At 49.0% G+C, this 18,721-nt stretch overlaps 1 protein-coding gene and 1 pseudogene across 1 annotated transcript; one reads left to right on the plus strand and one right to left on the minus strand.

Moving 5' to 3' along the window:
- Window positions 1–1,919: 1,919 nt before the first annotated feature.
- Window positions 1,920–4,928, minus strand: INAFM2 (InaF motif containing 2). Its single transcript, XM_030931185.1, has one exon. The coding sequence runs from the start codon at window positions 4,586–4,588 to the stop codon at window positions 4,121–4,123; it is 468 nt and encodes a 155-aa protein (XP_030787045.1). The 5' UTR covers window positions 4,589–4,928; the 3' UTR covers window positions 1,920–4,120.
- Window positions 4,929–5,251: 323 nt separating this feature from the next.
- LOC115897654 lies at window positions 5,252–16,865 on the plus strand (annotated as a pseudogene).
- Window positions 16,866–18,721: the final 1,856 nt, after the last annotated feature.

The raw sequence follows: 18,721 nt of genomic DNA on the forward strand, positions 1-18,721 counted from the left end.
GACACCACAGTGATACTAAGGTTGATTCCATCAGCACCCAGCACCCACTGGGTGCTGATCAACCCAGAGATCAACAAATTCTGAGTACCCACTGCCAGGCACTAAGTGAGTGCTGGTCATGAGAAACAGGCAAAGTCACTGCAGTTTCTCCTTCCACTGAGGGAGATGGAAAACAAAAAGTACAGCTGTGGCCCTTTTGTTACTGAATTGCAATTCCAGAAATACCTCCATTCTCTGTAGACAGGAAAGAGAGGACAATTATTACCCCTTTTAAATAGCTGTGGTAGCCCTAAAGCTTGTGACCTGACCTTTCAGCTCTCCTTAAAGAAACATGTAGAAACAAGTAGATGCTATGCATTCAGCATTTCAAGACAGGATATAAATACTCCACGAAAGAACACGCTATCTCAGAATTCCCCAGTGAAAACTGAAAAACAAGGTAGACAGAAAAGCTTCCAAAACATGGTCTCATACCATGTGGAAATCTAGGGCTGTCAGGAACAGAAATATTTCTTATGCTTAAAACCTCAGAGAAACACTTCACCGTACCTTAACATTAATGGGGAAAGTGAAGATACCCTCACAAACTCAGCCTAATGGGTTCCTTCCCTGATCTTCCACCCCTAAAACCTTCACTTTCAAAACAGGCTTCTCTCTCTTCAAGTTCAGGCTGTCAGGGAATAAATGAATGCACACCGTAACTTCCAATATAAGCAAACACCTAGAAATGGTCCTGGTAGTCCCGGTGCAAAGCCATGGAAGGAAAGTAACCCCGTTTGCACAGATCTCTTCTTCCCAGCTTAAAACTTGATGGACAATTGTGTAGCTGATTTCTAACCCTTGGAAATAAAGCTATTCAGACCACTGCTCCTCGGCCAACCAGGCTGTCTCGTCCGCTAGCAGGCTCCCACTGTACATATTGCTGTATGTGCCCAACATGTGAAGCCACCGTGGGCAGCTGTAGAAGCCACATGTCACTGTCTGCAAAAAGGAGGGGCCGACCAAAAAGAGCCTTGGAAACTCTCACTCCCCTTCTGCTCTGCCTTACCAAGCCCTCTCTCAGAAAGTCATTGTGTAGGCTGAAGAGGGAAATAAAAGAAGGGCGGACTTTTTCCATGCCTCCCCGCAGACTACAAGGTAATGTAAAAGAACAGTAGCTACCCCCCAACAGCTCTGCTGAAGTGCAGGCCTCAGGGGGCCCCAACGACACTGGCTTCTCACTCCAGATTTGTACCGGGCAGCATTGTCTAATAATGAGCTGAGCTCAATTGCTTACCATGTATTTTGCAGCATAACTAATCCCTTATATTTGTGCTTTTCACCCACATCTTTTTTATTTGCTTGAAGGGAAGAAAAAAGCCTCACCTTTGAAGCAACCTACACCTCTCAGCCATTTGGCTCTCTTACCTCCTCCACGGTAGACAAAACTCTGACCATGCACCACAGATGCACACTTGCCTTTCAGGTGTTAGCACTTCTTGAGTTATCTAGAGGCCAGTGGTTGAAAGGTGAGGACAGTGATGCTATCAGGCAGCTTATCCTCACCTCAGTGCTTAGCCAGCTAAATGTTTGCAGTAAATCTTAATATTCATGCTTACTGGGCCCTTAGCTTTGTCAGCTAGGCATTCGCTCCTGTAAAGCGGAACTTTTTCTCAGCCTGTTTAAGGTTGGCAAAAGGTGGCTGAGCTAGAGATCACTGTTCTTCCCACCCCAGGATTGCTTCCCAACTAAGATGGATTCTGCCATCCTTCACTAATCAATGCATTCCAGCCATCAGGCACTGAGAACAGCAGGGCAATTGTTTTTTCCTCCTCAACCTATTCATCACCATCCATCCATCACATCCCAGACCAGTTACTCTTCCACCTCTACTCCGTCCCCTTGAAGCACAGTAAGAGAAATGATCAACTTACACAGGCTTAGGCAGAGTTCTTAGGATGTATTTTTGTTCACCTGAAAAATAAAACTTTTAAAAAATATACAGGACTTTTTGAGTACAGGTATATCTTAAATGGCTGAATTATAAATAATGTCTCTGGTCATATTCACAGCTAGGGCTGGAGCAAATGTCCCAATTCCAGTGAAGGCTTTGGAGAGTCAGGAGGCCAGCAGCTGGAACTATGAGTGGCCTCTCTAGACTCTCTGATCCATCCCAAAGAGGATTTAAACAGTCAAGAAAGCAGGGATCAGGAAGAGGACAGGGAAGTGGATTCCCAGATGTTCTACAAGTTCAAAGGAGTCTTGGAATAAAGATCAATTTACAAATTATTAAAATATAGGACTAAAAATTCACACAGTAAATATAAATTACAGGCTATTATTGAAGTTATAAAGTGGCATTTTATGTTTCTTCCCCGTCTCACACCAAAAATGTAAAGGCCTCACAGGCTTCCCAATGACTGAAGTCCTAGTCAGCTGCTAGGAAATCTGCTATAGCCAAGAGACCTTGGAGGTGTTACCAGCCTGCTGGTAGGCTGTGACAGCTCAGTTGCTATTATCGTGCCCACAACAGGACATGGCTTAAAGCAAGGCTGTTGTCCTGTAAACTTGGATCAGAGCTAACCAGAGTATAGGCCAGAAAACTGGAGAGACAAACTGTTTCAGGACTCAGGTGGGTAAGTTGTCTTTTTTTTTTAAAAAAAATAGTGCCTCATTTCCCAAAAAAGAAACACTAAGGGGTTTGATATCTCATCACTACCCACACTCAATTGCCTAAAAGCAAGTGGCAGAAGGAAATGGAATCCAAATTGACGAAGTCTAGTTCTTGCTACCCCAGAGCTACACACATGTCCACATATTTCTCTTGATGTTTCTCATCTCCTTTACACAATTACAGGCTGCATTTAAGTAGGGCTTATCAGGAAAGGTAAAGACAGCCAATTCAGCCTTCCCTTGGCTAGTCTATTAGCTGGCTCTCAAAGCACAATCCTGAGTGTGAAGCCCACCTTCCAGCCTTTCTGATTCTGTAGCATTACTCAAAACCAGAGGATGTGTGTGTGATCAAAGCTCTGGGGTCACAACAGATTTCATCCCAAATCGCAGGGCTTTGTCACTACAGGCTCAGGAAAGAGGGGGGGCAAAAGTGATTGCCGGAACAAGACAACATTTTGAGGAGCAGAAAAAAAAAAGATAAAAACACTTGCCAGTCACTCTACTTACAAAAGCTTGCTCTTCCTAAAAGAATTCTGTGAGGGGAAGGCCAGGATTGAAGCACAGCAGCATTGCTCTTTCCCTTCCTTCCTCCCTGGCCCATATCCAGATACTGAGGGCTGCAACAAGCCTCTTTGGTGGGGGCACTACGATGGAAAGGGGATGAGTACATTCCCCACCCTCCCTAAATTGCTTCTACTTCTCCTAAGGCTTTCCACAGCCATGTCAACAGTCTAAGAATGATTATACTCTTTTGTGAAAGAACGTCATAAACTTATATTTCAGAAATAGGAGAGGAACAGGAGAACGTGAGTGATTTAAGAAGCCGTGTTTGTGCCCTTCCGGCCAGGTGTACTTTGGGGGACAGCAAATAGCCCTTGCTTGACCCCTTCAGTCAGTAGCTACCCAGGGTGTGGGAGGATATACATAGAATTCTATGTGATTATAGCTTCTAGTGCATATGTCAACAACTATATACAGGGATCTAGAAATTTAATGCATCTCTGGCCACTGCAACTAGGTTGACGTACCTGAGCTCCACTACTTTTGGTGCTCTCCTCCTTTCGAGAGCTTCAGCTTACTTAAAAAGAGCCCCTACAGCTCCATCCTTCCCCTGAGTCTTGGGGGAAAGCCCCAGTCATCCCTGCATGTAGGATACACCAGAGCGAGCAGCGCAGAAGGGTTTGGTGCCGGGATCTCCCCACCCCTCCCCCCATCCCCCTACGGCTCAGGGCCCTGGTGCAGCACGGTCCTGGGCAGCAAACCCCCAGCCCCCTGGCGAATCGTGGTCCCTTGGCTGAAGATCTGGCTGCGGGCCTCCCGCTCCGGGGCCAGCCGGCGATGGTGGGAGTGTGGGGGGTGTTCACTCCCGTGGGGGTCACTCCCGCGGGCTCTCCACCCCATCCTGCTGCGAAGTCCTGCCTCTGGGCTTGGGGAGGATGGTTCCCGGCTGCCCCCTGCGCGGAGGGCTTCAACGACTCCCGGGCGCCTCCACCGCTTCCTCCTCGTCCTCGTCCGGCCCCCGAGGCCGCTCGAGCGGCCCGGCCAGGGAGCTGTCCGCAGGGGGCTCCGGAGGCGCCGGCCGCGCCGCCTGCAGTGGGGGAGCGTCGCGCGGCGCCTCGCGGCGGGACGACCCGGTGGTGTTGGGCCCCGCCGCCGCCGCCCCCGCGCCCGAAGTCCCAGACGGGCCGGTGGCGTTGGAGCCGCCGGGGGGCGGGCCAGCGGCTCCCCCCGAGGTCCCGGCGCCCACCGGCTGCCAGATGAGGCTGTAGTAGACGGCGAGCACGATGGCGGCCAGCGACACGGAGAGCACGTAGGCGAACACGGTGGCGAGCCGGACCCACTTCTTGTTGGTCTTGGCCGCCATCTTCGCCTTCTTGTCCCCGGTGTAGGTGGCCGGCTTGCCCCGCTCGGCCGGGACCGCGTCGCGCTCCTTCATGGGGGGGCCCCGGCCTTTGCCCCGGTGCTCCACGGCCCCGGCTGGAGGGGGCCTGGCGGCCTGCAAGGACTGGGCAGGGGGCGGCCCGGCGCCCTCGGTTCCCGGCGACCCCGCGTTCCGCCGCCGCTCCTCACGCTGCCCGCCCGCAGCCCGCCACAGCGTCGCTGCAGCCGCCGCCGGGGCCTGGACCAGTCACCGCCGCCAGCGCCGCCGCCGCCGCCGGCCCGTCAGCTGCTTCCCTGCCGCCGCCACAGCCACAGCCGCCCGGCTCCGCGTCCCCATCCGCCGCCACGCCGCCGCGCGCTCCGCCGCCGCCTGCCCGGCCGCCGGCCGCCTGGTCTCCAGTGGCCGCGCGGACCGCGCGCTCGGCTCCAGCCCGGCTCCCCCGCCTCGCGCGCCGGCAACAGGGGGCGGGGAGAGCGCTGCTGGGGGCTGCCTCTTAAAAGGGCGACGCCGGGGTCCGGAAGTGCCGCGAGGGGAGGTGGTTGCTGCCGGGAGCCAAGAGTCCCGCCGGGAAGCCCCGTTAAGAGAGAGTTAAGGGAGGGTGGCTCTTAAACGGGCGACGTCGCCGCGGCCCCTTGCGGGCTGGCGCGGCGTAGACTGGAGCTCCGGGCACTTCTTTAAAAGGGGGAACGGCGTTGTGTTAGGCGGAGTGCGGAGCTAGAAGGGGGCGGTCGGAGCGCGAGCTGTCAACTCTGGCGCCTCCCAGTTCCGCCCCGAGGCTCCGAAGTGACAGGTGGGATAGCAGCCCGGGCTTCGGACCCCAGGCCTCAGTTTATCCTCTGGGAGGGGACGGTAAGAGGGAGAGGGAGGATACCACGCTCCAGCTCCCAGCTCGCGCCCTGCTCCACGTACCCCCTGGGCGGGTCCCCCAGGCCCATTCACAGCTAAAGAACCTGGTTGACGCCAGGGTCGGCAGGCGGTCCTGGCACCTGGAGCACCCACTGGGGCCGCAGCTGGTTGTGTTCCTTCTACCTGGTCCATGTTGGGCTTCGGAACTCTACTGAAGTCTTCCCAATTTCGTACCCCAGCCCGCCTCACCCCCCAACCCTGAGCCTCCGGGACAGAGCCACGGGACTGAGTTCTCCAGACTTGCCTAACACCTTAGTCCCGAAGTTCGCAGCAGGTCGCAGATCCCGCTTTTTGGGTCTTCCAGTTCCTGGATTTGGCCTGGATTTGGACCCAAGGGGCTGCACTGAACCTTGAGGAGTTTAACTCTCAGGGATCCTACTGCGTTTTCACTCTCAGATCCCCTCCAGACCCCAAGGCTTGGGTGGTTGTCCCATCCCCACTTTCCCATGTGAGGTTTGTCTTCTTTGGCTCCAGGCCAGGGGCCAGGCAATGGGCTCTGTGCCTGGTCTTGGGACCCCCTAGGTGCTAACAACCCTTCATGCTCAGACTCTCCCTTGCGGCTTTACTTGTGCCCTCCCCCTCCTACCGCTCTCCTGCTCTCCCTGCCTTCTTTCCTCCCCGTTCCCTCTCTATAAGCCTTTCCAGAATTCTGGTTCCCTCCTCCTTGGATGCTACTTCCTGTGTTCCCAGAACTGGGCATGTGGACTGCCTGGGTGTCTGAATGAGTGAGGGAGACTTGCCTGGGCGTGTATTGGGGAAGAGGACTGTGGTTCTGATGGGGTTCTGTAGGTGAACCCTCTCTCAAGCCCCTGCAAATGTGAGCCTGACCTGGCTTCTACCCTGTAGGGCAGGATCCCCTCTACCCTTCTCACTTCCCCCCCTCCTCCAGGAATCTTTGGCTTCCCGAGGACCCCCCTACACACACACACACACACACACACACACAAACACACGAGGAAGCCCTCCCAACACTTCTGCCTTGCCACCTCAGTAGCACGGAAGTGGCTACCAGAACTGAGTGTGCTAGTGGACTGCTGGAATCACAGGCCTTTAACCCAGTCGCAGTCTCAGTCCTGATCCAGGCGCAGGTGTGGGGCTGCCACTACTAATGCCTAGTCAGATGCTATTTAAAGGAAAAAGCTGCTTTTTTTACTTTTCTGAGAAATGTCAAGGATATTGGAAGTGTGGAGTGTTTATGGCCTTTTGTGGGCTGGTGGGGAAGAGACAACTCACTCCTCCACCCTGCTCCTAGGTCAGCCAAGGCAGCCTGTTGACTTAAAATTCTTGAATTGTCTCTGGAAGTTGTCTCTCTTCTCTCCCCTGCTCTAGGGTTTTCCTGGCAGGACACATCATACAACTATTCCATGGTGAATTATTCTTAACTATTCCAGGTGAGGCCAATACAAAGCTTCCTTCACTCCCCTTTCCTGAATGCACTCCATATTGCTTCGCCATATTTCTGTTGCAAATTAAATGCCTTTCTTCTTGCTTGGTTCCCAGTGGAGTGGGAAAACAGCATGTCACTCTTCTGTACCAAAGAATAATATACTTGAAGCCTTTATTCAATTCCTCTCACTCTATCTTCACTAAACGAAACAGTGCCAGATTCTTTAACCTGTCATCAATAATGTCTATTTATTATCTGGATTTACATAGTGTCTTTTACCCCAGGAACTAAGAATGCTTTCAGATATAATTGAGCCTGATCTCCCTGGTGCCTGAGCCATTAAGAAACCATTAGTGTTCTCCTGTTGCAGAAAACTAAATGGCCCCCTAGTGGCCTGAAAGTGAATATGCCTCCCCCCACTAAGAACAGGCAGGGATCAGAGAAATCAGAGAATCCAGGCAGCTTGGGGACAGAATGGGCCCAGAAGGTCATCTTTTGTGAATACCCCTGTGGACCCTAGAGCCTCCTCCACAAAATCCCTGGGGAGCACTCAGCAGCATCAGTCCAAAGACCATCTGGGATGGTGGCATACTTATTGTTTGCTCCCTGAGGCAGCCCTTTTTGGCTTTGCAAAGTTCTGACCAATTATGACGATAACAGTGCCCTTAGAATGTGCTATAGGCATTAGACCAAGCCCTTACATTCCTTGTCTTATCTGTCTCCCAATGACCTATCAAGTAGTACTGTTTATCTTCATTTCATAGATGAAGTCCCTGCCTCCGAAAGGGCCAAGAACCTGCTCAAGGTCACATAGCCCTAATGCCTTGGAATTCAAAAGCCCTAATGGAATTCAGACCCCTGACTCTAGGGCATTAGGCTCTTGATCCCGGCTCTGCTCTGCCTCATAGGCAAAGCTAGACTTTGTCTCTTCTCTGGGACTTGCCTTCTGACACCAAAGGAAGCTGCCTTTCTCTCCTGGCCTACGAGCCCAATACATAGAGCCAGATCACAATAAAGCCCAGTCAGAAATGTGCAGGGGCCCACTAGGGAAGAAGGCTAGACCATGAAGTCATGGTGGAAGTAGCCAATATATACTGGCAGGATCCAGGAGCAAATGTATAGGCTAGATCAAGGTGGGGTGTGGTGCCAAACATTAAGTTGAACAAGGGAGACGTTGTTGTTATAGGAGTATTCTCCTGTGAATCAGGATGTGAATCAGGATGTGATATCCCAACAAGGATCCTGGGAGACAGGAGAAAGGCAATGGCTACCAGAGTGTAATGGAAATGCCAGAACTACCACAGCAGAATGTGGAAGAAGGGTTCAAAAGCTCAGAGAAGTGGGTATATTCTGTGTAAGGCCAGAAACCACTTAAGTTCTGCAGGAAGGCCCAGAGGATACTCTGGTCATCAAAGCAACAAGGAACGCACTGTTGAGAGGGGTACCAGTATCCCTGAGAAGGTGAGTTTGGACCGTCCTCTGTAAGCCATGCCTGACAGCAAGAGGCCATTCTGGAACTGGCTCCAGATAGCAGTGGGGATGATAGGATGGTGAAATCATAGAAGCTAGACAGCACAACTGTTGTAATAAGCAGCAAGTTGGAGTGGCAGTGGGGGCAGTCCTGGCCAGTAGAGGACCGTGGTTGAAGATGGTTGATAGCATAGCATCCCTGGAGCAAGCTAGCTAGACAGCCAGTAACAGTACTGCTCAATCTATACCAGTGATTCTCAAATGTTTTAGTTTCAGGATCCCTTTACACTCTTAAATATTGAGGTCTCTAAGCCTGATGTGGTGGCTCACACCTGTAATCCCAGCTACTTGGAAGGCTGAGGCAGAAGGATCACTTGACCCCAAGAGTTCAAGATCAGCCTGGGCAAAATAGTGAGACCTCATCTCTACAAAAAAAAAAAAAAAAAAAAAAAAAAAAAAAAAAGTTGAAAATTAGCTAGGCAGGTTGGCATATACCTGTAGTCCAAATACTCGAGAGGCTGAGGCAGGAGGCTCGCTTGACCTCAGGAGTTTGAGACTGCACTAAGCTATGATCATGCTACTGCACTCCAGTCTGGGTGACAGAGTGAAACCTAGTCTCTAAATATATATTATATATGTATGTATATATGAGAGAGAGAGGTATCTAAAGGGATTTTATTTATGTGGGTTTTAGCTATTTTAATTTGACATATTAGAAATAAGACCAAGGGTTTTGCAAAATATTTATTAATTTATCTAAAGAATAATAAGCCCCACTACATGTTAACATAGATAATATATATATATATATATATATATATATATATATATATATATAATTTATTTATTTATTTATTTATTTTCCAAGATGGAGTCTCACTCTGTTGCCCAGGCTGGAGTGCAGTGGCACGATCTTGGCTCAGTGCTACCTCCGCCTCCCAGGTTCAAGCAGTTCTCCTGCCTCAGCCTCCTGAGTAGCTGGGATTACAGGCGCATGCCACCACACCCGGTTAATTTTTGTATTTTTAGTAGAGACAGGGTTTCACCATGTTGGGCAGGCTGGTCTCAAACTCCTGACCTTGTGATCTACCTGCCTCGGCCTCCCAAAAATACTGACATTACAGGCGTGAGCCACTGCACCTGGCCAGATAATATATTTTTATGACAAAAAATAGTGAAAAGAGTGGCTTTGCTTTGTAAATTTGCAGATTTCTGGAATGTGGCTTTATACTGTAGAAGACAACTGGATCCTCATATCCACTTTTTTTTTTTTTTGAGACAGACTCTCACTTTGTCACCAGGCTGGAGTATAAGTGGCATGATCTCAGTTCACTGCAACCTCCACTTCCCAGGTTCAAGCAGTTCTCCCACCTCTGCCTCCCAAGTAGCTTGGGACTTAAGGTGCGCACCACCATGCCTGGCTAATTTTTGTGTTTTTTTGTAGAGACAGGGTTTTGCCATTTTGCCCAGACTGGTCTCAAACTCCTGAGCTCAAGTGATCCACCTGCCTTGGCCTCCCAAAATGCTGGGATTACAGGCATGAGCCAACATGCCTGGCATCTCATACCTGCATCTACATTTAATCTGCTGGCAATTTGTTGTTATGGTTAAAATATATGAAGAAAATCCAGCCTCATGTAGACGTGTAGTTGGAAAAGAGAGGAGCATTTTAACAGCCTTTTCAGATAATTGTGGCTGTTTTTCTTTGATACTACACCAAAACCCAACAAGCAGTATTTTCTTAAATGGTAGTTGAAATGTAGACTATAAAACTATATCAGTGAACTTTTTTTGTATTCAATTACCTTAAAGTCCATTGATCTAACTTGCCCTTTGAATGGCACTTTTACCCATGCATGATTTTATAATATCCCACTTCGGTCATTTGGAAAATATTGGTTCACTGAATTAAACATATCTTTGCAATATTGATACATTTCATTATATAATAGAAAAAAATCACATTTGATAATATTACAAAAAGTTTAAGTATTAGGAATCTAGGAAGCTCATGATAGTACATACATGCTTTCTAAAATTCTAGTTTTTACTTGAAAACTCAAATTTTATAATTGGTAACAAACACTATCAGTTATTTTTCTCAAAGTGACAGGCTCACTTGGTTCAAATGTGAGAAAACACCTGCCAAATAGCCAAGTCTGCATAGCCATGGTTTTTCAGTTCTTCTTTCAAGTAAAACTGATGTTCCATGAAAAAAGTGGCTAGTTGAGCTCACAACTCAATCGCAAAAGTGCTTTTCCCCAAGAAAACCATTATACTTCCATATGCAGTAGAGTGCTTTTCATTTAATCACATGGAATATTAAAAAGACATCTATTTAAGGGTCATAACTTCATACAATTTAACAATTGTTATTGTTTTGTTAAAGATATTCTAAAGTAAAATGACTTTCTCTCTTCCTTTTTTGTTCCTTTTCTTTCCTCTTTCTTTCTGCAATGAACTACTAGTTCAGTTTGGTGTCACTGCCTTGGTTGTTTAAGATGCCAGAGGTAGGCCGGGCGCGGTGGCTCAAGCCTGTAATCCCAGCACTTTGGGAGGCCGAGGCGGGCGGATCACGAGGTCAGGAGATCGAGACCATCCTGCTAACACGGTGAAACCCCGTCTCTACTAAAAAATACAAAAAACTAGCCAGGCGAGGTGGCGGGCGCCTGTAGTCCCAGCTACTCGGGAGGCTGAGGCAGGAGAATGGTGTCAACCTGGGAGGCAGAGCTTGCAGTGAGCTGAGATCCGGCCACTGCACCCCAGCCTGGGCGACAGAGCGAGACTCCATCTCAAAAAAAAAAAAAGATGCCAGAGGTTTTACCCACCATTGCTTTAGCACCTTCAGTGCAAATGTCAACACAGTTAAAAAGGTAAATAACATGTTAGTATTATTATGAAAGGAATTTTGACCTTGTGAAACTCCTGAAGTGATCTCAGGGACCCCAAGGGGTCTGGAGAGCACACACTGAGAATCGCTGAACTATACAATTAAAATAAATCAAGGATGAAAGACCAGGAGGTTGATGGCAGCTGCTCCAATAAAAAGTCACAATATCTTGTTTGGTTTCCAGTCCTGATTCACTTTTCAGTTCAGGTTCCCAGGAGAAAGGTTTCTGCAATACTATAGCAATACAGTAATGATTTCCCCACTACTTCCCCAAAGGGAACTATGCCGTTTACCTGGGTAACTGTACACCGGGGAGAGTAGAATAGTCAAACACTTTAAGGTCTGCTGGATGCAGTGTCTGCATTGACATTGATACCTGACTGGGAACTGAATCATCAGCATGGCCCTGGTAGAGCAGCCTGAGGTGAAAATGTCTGTAGGCTCATGAGCTGTAGGCAAATGGCTTGACTAGTTGGTTAGAGGGCTAGAAAGAGAAATACTGGAAGATTGGGAAGAAGAAGGTCTTGGGAAGAGACATGTGGCTATATCTATTTGAGGGAGCACCAAGTGTGAATCTTTATTTTTTATTTTTGACACAGGGTCTTGTTCTGTTGCCCAGGCTGGAGTGCAGTGGTGCCATCATGGCTCACTGCAGCCTCGACCTCTGGGGCTCAAGCGATCTCCTACCTCAGCCCCTGGAGTAGCTGGGACCACAGGCACACATCACCACATCAGGCTAATTTTTTTGTGTGTGTAGAGATAGGTCTCACTATTGAAGATCTTTATATTGCATGTTAATACTCATCAGAGACCACCTGCCACAGGGGAGACTGCATAACCAAGTAGATAGAATGATGTGGAATTGATGTTAGCTTGCCTCTGTCATTGACCACCCCATGCTGGCACAATGGGCCCATGAATAAAGTGGCCATGGTGGCATAGATGGAGGTGACACATGTGTCACCTGTGTGTGATAGCAGGGGTGGCTCAACAGAATGGGCTCCCACTCACCAAGGCCAATCTAGCTATTGTCACTGCTAAAAGTCCAACCGGCCAGCAACTGATACCAGCCACGTAGTAGCAAGCTGGCTACCTTGGACCTGTTCCACTCCAGAAGGGTGAGGGACTGATCTTGACCCGAATTGCCATATATTCTGGATATAGATTTGTCTTTTCTGCTCAAAGGCCACTCTCTGGGGGCTAAAAGAGTGTTTGATTCACTGACATGGGATCTCATATACCATTGCAGAAGACCAAGAGTCCTACTTTAAGGACAGAATGGGCACATCATCATGGGATGTTTTAGGCCTATTACATACTTCACCATCCAGAAGCTGAATAGAGCTGACAGAGTGATAGAACAGCCTTTACAAGCGCAGCTGAAATACCATGTTAGATAATGGGACACCGTGCTCCAGGATGAGGTATGTATCCTAATCAATAACTATCATATATGGTGCTATGTCTTAACGTGTAGAATAGAGGTTTAGGAAACTAGGGGTAGAAGTAGGAATGACTCCACTTACCATCACTCCCAGTGACCTTTCTGGAGGAATTTGTGGTTCCCGTTCCTGCAGTTCCAAGCTCTCCGGGTTCAGAGAATCTGGTTCCCAGAATGGGAACACTTCCACCAAGGACAGAACAAGAACCCCATAAACTTAAATATGGCTGCTTTCTGTTCATCAGGCTCTTTGTGCCAAGAAACCAGCAGGAAAGAAGAGGAGTCACTTCCTGGAAGGGGCAATTGACCCCGATCCTTTGGAAGAGATAGGGCTGCTATTACATAAGGGGGTCAGGAAAGAATATGTTTGGTGCCCGTGATCCACTGGGGTGTCTGCTGGTATGCCCAATTTTGGTGGAAGGTGGGCACATCAGCAGCATGGTCTGAAGGCCATGGTGATTGGTTATTGGTTACCCCAACAGGCAAGCCACCTAGACCAGCAGAGGTGCAAGTTGAAGGTAAAAAGAATCTAGAATGAGTGACAGAGGAAGGGAATGATGAGTATCAGTTGTGTCACCAAGACTAGTTGCAGTAGTGGGGGCTATACTTTCTCCATTTAATGCTTGTAAGTTTCCCAGAATCCTGGAGGAGCTATTCCCAGGTAGAGTGAACTTACCACATAAATCAGTTAGGTCTGGGCCATGCATGGGGGTACTGTCTAGGTTGCTGTGGTGCACCTCCCAGATACTGCCTTTAGGACCAAGGAGCTTATCCCCGAAGTTGCCAGAAGTGTTGGCTGCCAGTGGCTCACACATGAGTCTCTCCCTTGGCCTTTCCTTCAGCTGCCAAAGGGAGCTGTCTTGCTGGACTTCACAACCCTTCCCTAGGGGTTGTCTGCCAAGTCAATGTGGAATTCAAAGGTACAGCCCTCTTATCCGAGTTGGGGCTAACTCTAAAGGGCCAGCTCAACCCCAGGGCTTCCTGTGGAAGCATTCTGTGTTGTGACTGCATTGTTCACCAATTTCTTCCTCTGGCTTGATTCTGATTCTTTCACTACTCCAGAGATGTTATCTCTGCAAGCACCCCCAATAAACTTCCTATAAGCAAATCTCTATCTCGGCATGTTTCCTGAGAAACCTGACCTAAGACAGTCTCCCAAGATTCTAACTTTAAAAAAATATATATATATACTTAAAAATTTTTTTTTTCAGACAGAGTCTCACTTTGTCACTCAGGCTGGAGTGCACTGGCATGATCTCGGCTCACTGCAACCTCTGCCTCCCGGGTTCAAGCAATTCTTCTGCCTCAGCCTCCTGAGTAGCTGGGATTACAGGCATGTGCCACTGCGCCTGGCTAATTTTTGTATTTTTAGTAGAGATGGGGTTTCGCCATGTTGGCCAGGTGAGTCTTGAGCTCCTGGCAAATGATCTGCCCACCTCAGCCTCCCAAAGTGCTGAGATTACAGGCGTGAGCCACCGCACCTGACCTAGAGTCTAACTTTTGGGACCCCAGAGGACAAGTCTCATCCATGTGAAGTTGGGCCTCCTGGCCACCTGTGTCTTCTATAAAGTGGTTCCCTTCAGAGTGTTGCCTGCATCCTGCAGCCTGGCTGCTTTCCACCAAATAGCCTTCAACTTATGACCTTCCCTGCAACAAAGCAACCTAAACTGAATTCCTCAAGTATTTTGGGTGTGGTCTGTTGTGCTGAGAATGAGAATGGGCCTGAGTGTTCCTTGGTTCAAAAGCCCTGGGTGCATCTTGGAACGAGGGGGGATACTCTTTAGAGACAAACAGCAGTGACTCATGCCTATAATCCCAACACTTTGGGAGGCCAAGGCATGAGGATTGCTTGAGCCCATGGGCTTGAGACCAGCCTGGGCAAAAGAGTGAAACCCATCTCTAAAAAAAAAAAGAAAAAATGCAAACTCCTCACCTTCCTTTCCCTCTCTCAACTCATCCCAGATCATGATTCAGAGGGTCTTGGTACAGCAAGGAATATGCAGTGTTACCAGAGCTTTGCAGGTGGTTCTGGTGTGATATCAAGATAGAGAACCACAGGGCTCAGTACCCGACTTCAGTTCAGCAGCCTGAGTCTGTCCGTTTTTATTGGCAGCTCTGTCATTTGACTGAGATGGAGCTGGCTGTCAGCAAAAACCCTCAGTTTTATTCACACATGCTTCTGCTAAGCTGCCACTTCCCCACCCTGTCCTTGTACAGTCGGTGTCTTGGCACCAAGCCCAGATCTCTCAGTTAAGCCCTGTTCATTTCACCTTGTGAGGTTTAGGCCATCGCTCCAGAAGGTTAGGATGTTTTTGGATCCTGAGTGTGTCTCCCAACATATTCCTGTCCTCACTGACTCCTTGCTATTCACAAAGTTGAGGGGCTTGTTCTCTGTGGCTTTGCCCAGGTCTTGATAAAAAGGTGGATCAGATGCCAAGTTTAGTGGTATATGCCCGTAATCCCAGCTACTGGAGAGGGTGAGGTGGGAGGATTGCTTGAGCCCAGGAGTTCAAGACGAGCCTGGGCGACAGGGTGAGATCCTATCTTACATGTTTTTTTTTTTTTTTTTTTTTAAAGCTCTCTCTTTGCGTCCTTGTGAAAATGATCTTGTCTTTAAACCCTGCGTGGCAATCCTTGATGCACCGCCGTGATGCCCAGGGAAGACAGGGCAACCTGGAAGTCCAACTACTTCTTTAAGATCATCCAGCTTTTGGATGATTATCCGAAATGTTTCATCGAGGGAACAGCAATGTGGGCTCCAAGCAGATGCAGCAGATCCGCATGTCCCTCCGAGAGAAGGCCGTGGTGCTGATGGACAGGAACACCCCGATGTGCACGGCCATCTGAGGGCACCTGGAAAACAACCCAGCTCTGGAGAAACTGTTGCCTCATATCTGAGGGAATGTGGGCTTTGCGTTTACCAAGGAGGACCTCACTGAAATCAGGGATATGTTGCTGGCTAGTAAGGTGCCAGCTGCCACCTGTGCTTGTTCCATTGCCCCATGTGAAGTCACTGTGCCAGCCCAGAACACTGGTCTGGGGCCCGAGAAGACCTCCTTTTTCCAGGCTTTAGGAATCACCACTGAAATCTCCAAGGGGCACCACTGAAATCCTGAGTGATGTGCAGCCGATCAAGACTGGAGAGAAAGTGGGAACCATGCTGCTGAACACGCCGAGCATCCCTCCCTTCTCCTTTGGGCTGGTCAACCAGCAGGTGTCTGACAATGGCAGCATCTACAACCCTGAAGTGCTTGACATCACAGAGGAAACTGCATTCTTGCTTCCTGGAGGGCGTCTGTGATGTTGCCAGTGTCTGTCTGCAGATTGGCTACCCACCTGTTGCATCAGTGCCCCATTCTATCATCAGTGGGTACAAACGAGTCCTGGCTCTGTCTGTGGAGACTGATTACACCTTCCTACTTGCTGGAAAGGTCAAGGCCTTCTTGGCTGATCCATCTGCTTTTGTGGCTATTGCCTCTGTGGCTGCCGCCACCACAGCTGCTCCTGCTGCTGTGCCCCACTGAGGTTGAAGCCAAGGAAGAGTTGGAGGAGCTGGATGAGGATGTGGGATTTGGTCTCTTTGACTGATCATCAAAAAGCAACCAACTCAGCCAGCTTTATTCGCAAAACAAGGAAATAAAGGCTTAACTTCTTAAAAAAAGTTTAAGACAGGAGTAAGAACAGAGTCAATTGGTCAATACTGATGACATTCCCTATATGCAATGCACTGCCCACCCAGAGAAGGATATCACACTTATTAAAACTGGCCCATTTCACAGACGGATTGACAGAGGCAGAGAAGTGATTGTGCCCAAGAATCTTACACTGGGGTGAGAGCTAAGCCTCTCCTGCCACCTACAGCTCTCATCTCTAGGTTTGTCATCTCTCAGAGGAAAGGCAGGAGAGAAAACTGACAAGATTGGACCTTCTGAGTGGAAAGAGATTTTTAGAGCTGGAAGGAATCTTAGAAATGATCAAAAGTTTGACAGATTCAAGAGCTCAGGTAACTTGCTAAGATCACAGAACAAATCTTTGCTCCAGTGGGGACTAAGCTTTGGGTGTCTTGAAGATGGACACAGGTAAATTTGATCCAAAATGGCACTTCAAAGAGAAACATACATGGACTGATGGTTTTCCACCTTTATTTATTTATTTTTTTTGAGATGGAGTCTCGTTCTGTTTCCCAGGCTGGAGGCAATAGCGTGAACTCAGCTTACTGTAACCTCCACCTCCTGGTTCAAGCAATTCTCATGCCTTGGCCACCTGAGTAGTTGGGATTACAGGCATGTGCCGCCGTGCCTGGCTAATATTTGTGTTTTTAGTAGAGACAGGGTTTCACCATGATGGTCAGGCTGATCTCAAACTCCTGACCTCGTGATCTGCCCGCCTCGGCCTCCCAAAGTGCTGGGATTACAGGCGTGAGCCACTACACCCAGTCTGTTTTCCACTTCTAAGTCCCGGATGGTTCCTCCTGGGGTTCTAGAGGTATTGGAATGGGAGGACAAGCAACATCTTCCTCCCGAGCATCTACAGGAGCCTTGATTGCCTCTCTCCTCCCCGAGGGATCAGTGTTGGCCACACAACCTTGCCCATGCCTCCACTTCTGCTTAGCTCTCAGTACGCAGAGGGTGGCTGGAGCTGGGGCCACAGATGGACGTACAGCTGGGCAGCTCAGCACTCTCACCTGTGCCTCATCAGCTGGGGGGCTGTGGTGGCATGAAGCTGGTGGGAGGCTGGCACTTGCCCAGGATTCTCGGAGCCCTTGTGCTCATCACTTCATGAGTTCAGGCTGTGTGGGGACAGCTTGCTTCAAGTCCACAGTCAGGCGCAACCCTAACTCAGTCTGCTCTGCAAAGGCGGGCCCAGCCCCTGATCCACATGAACTGCCGGAAGACAAATCCAAAGGGAAAGTCAGTGAAGACATTTCTGGAAAGAACTGTGGAAGAAGGAATAAGAACCTACCATTTTCCTGCCAGTGTCTGCTAATAAGTAATAATAAAATAACAATGATAACTCATGATGATAGTGATAGTATTATTGAGCTCTTGCATAGGCACTGTATTAAAGTACCATTCATTATATTATTTAATCCTTGCAACATCCCCATGAGGCATTATTATCCCCATTTTACAGGTGAGAAGGTTGAGGCCCAGGAAAGTTAAGTATCACAAGATAAACCAGCTAGTAAGTGGCTGGGTTCCTAGAGGGGTGAGTGTGGCTCCCTTTGCCAGACTGGGAAACAGATACCAGAAGAGCCATCTTCCCTCCAAAAGACAGCCAGCCCTTGGCCAAGATGGACAACAGGGTTCCATGCTCCTGAAACCCCTGCACACATCCTGACCTCCTGCAAAGCTAGCTCCAAAAATGCAGAAAATCCAGGCAGTCAGGACAGCTGCTAGCTTTGCAGGACTGCTTCAACAGCCATGGCATCAGATAAGAAACCGACCTAGTCTGATTCTCTCATTTGGCTGGTAGCTGTGGTACCTGAAGGTCTGAGTTCAACTTCTGCCACTAAACTTCTCTGATGAGCAAACTGGGAAACCAATGCATGGAGTTCCCACATAGCACTGGCAAGTAAACAAATGAACTTGGGACATATGTGCTGGGGTCCAGGTCACAAGCATGCCCCTTGTGGGAGGGAGCACCTGATTGAATATAAGTTCTTACCACGTTCTATGGCCCAAGGCTCCCACCTGCCAATCTCTCCGGCATAGGTGTTCCCGTGGGTCACAAATGACAGACCCACCAGCAACTTCCAGGACATGCATACTTTGAGTGCACCCAGCAGGGGGCGTCCTTGCCCTTCCACTGCCTGCCCTGGGGGTAAGACTGGCCCACTGCAGGGGGTGCCCTCTACCCAGCTCAGCCCAGGAGCCCAAGGCCACATTTCCCAAATGGGGCATTCATGTAACTTCCCTGATTTTCTCTACTAATATTTACATAACATTTTCTTTGTCAACACGCATTTTACAACCTAAATGTATTTTTAAAAGAAAAAAGCCCTCTTTGATGAAGATTTTCGGCTCTCCTGACTGCCTGGATTTTCTGCATTTTTGGAGCTAGCTTTGCAGGAGGTCAGAATGTGTGTGGGAG

Source organism: Rhinopithecus roxellana, chromosome 5 (genome assembly GCF_007565055.1).
Source record: "Rhinopithecus roxellana isolate Shanxi Qingling chromosome 5, ASM756505v1, whole genome shotgun sequence".
Taxonomy (NCBI): Eukaryota; Metazoa; Chordata; class Mammalia; order Primates; family Cercopithecidae; genus Rhinopithecus; species Rhinopithecus roxellana.